This window comes from Uranotaenia lowii, chromosome 3 (assembly GCF_029784155.1).
Source record: "Uranotaenia lowii strain MFRU-FL chromosome 3, ASM2978415v1, whole genome shotgun sequence".
Lineage (NCBI taxonomy): Eukaryota > Metazoa > Arthropoda > Insecta > Diptera > Culicidae > Uranotaenia > Uranotaenia lowii.
In genome coordinates, this window is record NC_073693.1 from 244,737,026 (window position 1) to 244,742,709 (window position 5,684).

The 5,684-nt window shown below is 36.9% G+C and overlaps 1 protein-coding gene across 1 annotated transcript; it reads left to right on the plus strand.

The window, feature by feature from the left end:
- Positions 1 to 2,115: 2,115 nt before the first annotated feature.
- LOC129755873 (mediator of RNA polymerase II transcription subunit 21) lies at positions 2,116 to 3,151 on the plus strand. The gene is made up of 2 exons (XM_055752564.1): positions 2,116 to 2,555; positions 2,613 to 3,151. Exons 1-2 carry the CDS (start codon positions 2,514 to 2,516, stop codon positions 2,994 to 2,996), a joined length of 426 nt encoding a protein of 141 aa, XP_055608539.1. The 5' UTR covers positions 2,116 to 2,513; the 3' UTR covers positions 2,997 to 3,151.
- The last annotated feature ends 2,533 nt before the right edge of the window (positions 3,152 to 5,684 follow it).

Sequence of the window (5,684 nt, forward strand, 5' to 3'; positions counted from 1 at the left end):
TAGAACGATGTTGATATAGTGGCTACGTGTTTTTTTTAGATTTTTGAACAAATATTTTCGAATAAATGAAAAGAAAATTTTTGGTTTTTCCATAAGAAATCTTCTGTTCAACATTTGAACACCCTGTATCTCGAAACTGCCTACAATTCAGAATGTCTCACCTATACCAGATTGTTCAGCAGAGTCTATAGAACGATGCTGATATAGTGGCTACGTGTTTTTTTTTAGATTTTTGAACAAATATTTTCGAATAAATGAAAAGAAAATTTTTGGTTTTTCCATAAGAAATCTTCTGTTCAACATTTGAACACCCTGTATCTCGAAACTGCCTACAATTCAGAATGTCTCACCTATACCAGATTGTTCAGCAGAGTCTATAGAACGATGTTGATATAGTGGCTACGTGTTTTTTTTTAGATTTTTGAACAAATATTTTCGAATAAATGAAAAGAAAATTTTTGGTTTTTCCATAAGAAATCTTCTGTTCAATATTTGAACACCCTGTATCTCGAAACTGCCTACAATTCAGAATGTCTCACCTATACCAGATTGTTCAGCAGAGTCTATAGAACGATGCTGATATAGCGGCTACGTGTTTTTTTTTAGATTTTTGAACAAATATTTTCGAATAAATGAAAAGAAAATTTTTGGTTTTTCCATAAGAAATCTTCTGTTCAATATTTGAACACCCTGTATCTCGAAACTGCCTACAATTCAGAATGTCTCACCTATACCAGATTGTTCAGCAGAGTCTATAGAACGATGTTGATATAGTGGCTACGTGTTTTTTTTAGATTTTTGAACAAATATTTTCGAATAAATGAAAAGAAAATTTTTGGTTTTTCCATAAGAAATCTTCTGTTCAACATTTGAACACCCTGTATCTCGAAACTGCCTACAATTCAGAATGTCTCACCTATACCAGATTGTTCAGCAGAGTCTATAGAACGATGTTGATATAGTGGCTACGTGTTTTTTTTTAGATTTTTGAACAAATATTTTCGAATAAATGAAAAGAAAATTTTTGGTTTTTCCATAAGAAATCTTCTGTTCAACATTTGAACACCCTGTATCTCGAAACTGCCTACAATTCAGAATGTCTCACCTATACCAGATTGTTCAGCAGAGTCTATAGAACGATGTTGATATAGTGGCTACGTGTTTTTTTTAGATTTTTGAACAAATATTTTCGAATAAATGAAAAGAAAATTTTTGGTTTTTCCATAAGAAATCTTCTGTTCAACATTTGAACACCCTGTATCTCGAAACTGCCTACAATTCAGAATGTCTCACCTATACCAGATTGTTCAGCAGAGTCTATGGAACGATGTTGATATAGTGGCTACGTGTTTTTTTTTAGATTTTTGAACAAATATTTTCGAATAAATGAAAAGAAAATTTTTGGTTTTTCCATAAGAAATCTTCTGTTCAACATTTGAACACCCTGTATCTCGAAACTGCCTACAATTCAGAATGTCTCACCTATACCAGATTGTTCAGCAGAGTCTATAGAACGATGCTGATATAGTGGCTACGTGTTTTTTTTAGATTTTTGAACAAATATTTTCGAATAAATGAAAAGAAAATTTTTAGTTTTTCCATAAGAAATCTTCTGTTCAACATTTGAACACCCTGTATCTCGAAACTGCCTACAATTCAGAATGTCTCACCTATACCAGATTGTTCAGCAGAGTCTATAGAACGATGCTGATATAGTGGCTACGTGTTTTTTTTTTAGATTTTTGAACAAATATTTTCGAATAAATGAAAAGAAAATTTTTGGTTTTTCCATAAGAAATCTTCTGTTCAACATTTGAACACCCTGTATCTCGAAACTGCCTACAATTCAGAATGTCTCACCTATACCAGATTGTTCAGCAGAGTCTATAGAACGATGCTGATATAGTGGCTACGTGTTTTTTTTTAGATTTTGGAACAAATATTTTCGAATAATTTAAAGAGACATTTTAATTGCACTTGCGACGAATCTAGAAAATTATCGTTGAAAATTGTTATAGCAAAGCTTTTTCTATTGCCCCACAGATAGCGCTAGCGTGTCTTGGCGAGTTGAAATGTTTCGGCCCTGACGCTGAAATGTTTCGGCCTTAACTTGATACAAGCCACAGTGTGGCAGTTTTTTCAATTTTCTTAAAACTTTTTAAATTTTAGGCGTATAAAAACATTGATAATATAGTTTCACAGTTGAAAAACATTCTCTGCAGGCGGGGATGTATATTCCCGGAACATAAGCTCTCTTACCAGACCGTTCGCTGCAAGCCAGATTAACGTGTGTCGTCTACTTCCTCTTCCGCCTCCGATTTGTCTGTATTCACATTTTTATTTTTATTAAATCTGGATTCCGGGACGCATCCGGCACTGCTACGCGGTGGCACCTTTTAGTGTGCTTTAGTTTCCTTTTCCGTTTTTTTCTTTTTTTCTTTTTTTGCGTTGGAATTTCAACTTCCGCCAAAATTGACGAGGAAACGCTGGATTATTCTATCGTCTTCGAAGCGATGGCTGACAGACTAACCCAGCTTCAGGACACGGTTAACCAGGTGAGTACTTAGCCGGTTTTGTTGGAGTTGTGTATCATCAACATGTGATTTTTTCAGCAAGCGGAACACTTTTGTAACAGCATAGGTATACTGCAGCAGTGTTCTGTTCCGAGCAAATTTCCTGGATTCGAGCGCACAGGTTCCCAAACACCCCAGCAAAACCAGCAGGAAGACTATGCCCAATTATTTTCAACACTTATTTCGCGATGTGCCAAGGATATTGATACACTTATAGAATCTCTGCCGAGCGAAGAAAGTTCTATTGAGTTGCAGGTGCAAGCTCTCAAGCGGCTCGAAATCGAGAATCAGGAATCGGCTGAAAAGTTGGAAGAAGTCGTACGTAAAGGAGAACTGCTGCTTGAAAAAATCCAGGCCGCGCTCAGTGACATTGCTCAGTCCCAACTGGACATGCAGTATTCGTCGTCGCCCAAGAAGCAATAGGATTGCCGGGACTAAATGCAGAGCACGGAAGTGACCCAAAAGTCAAAGAAGAACATGTAAGCTAGGAATAGTAACTTCAATGGTTTAAGACACTTAATAACTAATGGCAAGAATTTAAGAATACATAGTAATAATGCGTATGCGTACATAAGAAATTTGGTTTTGTTGTTGATAGAGAAAATGGCTCGTAATTTTGAGTTAGAAAATTTCAGAGGTACTTAGGTTAAAACTTACATGTCCATTTTGAGGGTCTAGGTAACATTTCAGGCAAAGTGCAATAATTTGGTATGGCTGAGACGATTGTGTCACAGATCCCGGTCAACCATTTCGCGGAGTTGGGGATGAATCATCCGCGAGGATGAAAATCCCGGAAAAAAGAAAACAACAACAGTTTCGCGGTATTTGTTTTGGCGGTATGACTTTTCGCGTATGAACCTGTTTGGCGGTTTGTAACACTTGGCGGTTTCTCATTTGGCATATGGCCGTTTTGGCGGTTTGTAACACTACGCGGTTTCCCAATAATTATTTGTGAATGAGTCTGTTTGGCAGTATGTATAATTGCAACTGAGTCACTTCGTGGCCGGTTTCAAATTTTCAAAAGTCCGTCCTAGAAACATGGGTCAGAATTACGAGGATATCCTTACAAGGATCGTCCCTAGCTTTGGGTAAAGCTAGAAAAACGTTGCCGTCTAAGAAACAGATCAGAGCTAAGAGGCCGCCTCCCCGTTTTCCTAGGTCTACTAGGCTACGTGTTTCTAGGTTTGCCCAAAGCTAGGGACAGTCCCCTAGCCCGATCCGCAACGCGAAGCGTAAGGACCATATTTCACCCTAGTTCGAACGCGCAGTGTGAGGAGGCAGCCTCTTAGCTCTGATCTATGTTACTAAGACCCCGTCTCGTTTTTCTAGGTTTACTGAGAGACCTAGTTAAACATCCACTATGCCGAGAAAATTGAATATTTCCCATAGTATTTGCTTCAGAAACATTCGGGCGTAAATGCAAGTTGAGCGAATCAAAGGCGAAAGAAAACAGACGAATGAAACAAATTTCCCCTCCAAACGACGAATGTGTTCAGACGTATGAAAGTTTTATGTTTGTATATTTTGTATGTTCCTATATGATTAAAAAATAGCTCTAAAAATTGCAAAAAATTAAATTCATAATGTGGAATATCTGACACAATTAGTTTCCATGGATATTGCGTATTTTTTTAAGGATTATCGGCGAAATAATAAAAATAGGACTTGAAAAATACTCTTCAAATTTCAGAAGCGTTTTTCTCGGTTCGATGTTTCTGTTTCATTCGACGTAATAAAAGCTCACGCGAGAATCACTTTTTTATTCAAATATATTTTCAAATGATAACAAATTTTCAGGTAAATTCAACTGAATACAGGCCGATTGGCTTCTGCCAATGATGCAAGATTCTTTTAATGGAAAAAGACTTCTGTTTTCGATATTACTTTTTTTTGTGGCGTTTAAATAGCTCGGGGAGCTGACGCTGGAAATCAAAATTAGAGATAGTTTTTGGAGAAGGAAATTTTAAAGTTTAGAGTAGGCATCGTAGAATAGTAAGCGATCATGAGACGTTGGTGACAATCATGCACTTCATTATATCCATTCCGGCTGGATATGGACAGAATGCAGTTCAAGATAATAAACCAACCCTCCTAATACCAGTTGGAGGAAGGACAAGGGTGGGTTCGAGACTGGCTTCTACTTACCCCCCAAGCATCTCGTCGGCAACTTATGGGATTCGAATCCATAAGTTTTTTCTTGCCGATACCGAGAATCGTACGCCTGGGTTACCAGACTCGCGCTACACCGAAAAAACTCTTCACATTAGCGCTACGTGAAAATGTACATAGATTTTTGCCACCCTGAAAATCATGTGAAACCTACGTGAATTTCAGGTAGCAAACAGAGCTCGCGTAGCGAACAGAATTCACGTAATTTTCATGTGAGTTCCACTTGAAGCTTACGTAAAAAAAGAATTCGTTCTGCTACATGTTATTCACGTAGATTTCATATTGATATGAACGTAGCGGGTGTTTTATTTCGCATATCAAATAAAAAAAATGGTTTAATGTTGTAAGGAAGTTTTTTATTATATCGTAGCACAAACTTCTTTTTTCTAGTTGATCACACATTTACACTTCACTTATTCAATTGAAGACCGTCGATGAAATGGCATCTGATTATGAGCCGCGTTGCTGACCTTCCTAGCGACCCCGATTCCGAATCCTGTGGTAATAGCAAAAGATTAAAACAACAAAGACACAATAAAATTCTTACTATGTACTTACGAACGAGAAATCAGCTTTTTCATCACCCATAATTTTTCTAGATTTTCACGTAAATCAAATGTGTGTTATTTTTGACAGCAAATGGCTATGTGAATTTCAAGTACGGATCAAATGAATTTGTATTAGCTTCTAAGTGATTCACGTAAGTCAAGCCAAAATTCACGTAATGAGTGCCTACGTGAAAATCCAGGTGAATTTAACGTTTTCTTTTCGGCTGAGTGCAGAAGATGAAAATCCCGTACAAAAAAAAAATTACCACCCTACTACAAAAAAAAAATTAGTTGGTGGTACGGATCGTTGTCACAAATTTGCCTTTTTAATAATTTGCTCTGTCGAAGGGTGTTTCTTTTATGTTCCACTTCAAAATACAAATCTAGCCACAAA

Bases quoted from the DNA above. Each gene is read 5' to 3' on its own strand.
- LOC129755873 (XM_055752564.1), top strand. From the start codon at position 2,514: ATGGCTGACAGACTAACCCAGCTTCAGGACACGGTTAACCAG. The intron at 2,556-2,612 runs GTGAGTACTTAG...TGATTTTTTCAG, and splicing joins TTCAGGACACGGTTAACCAG to CAAGCGGAACACTTTTGTAA.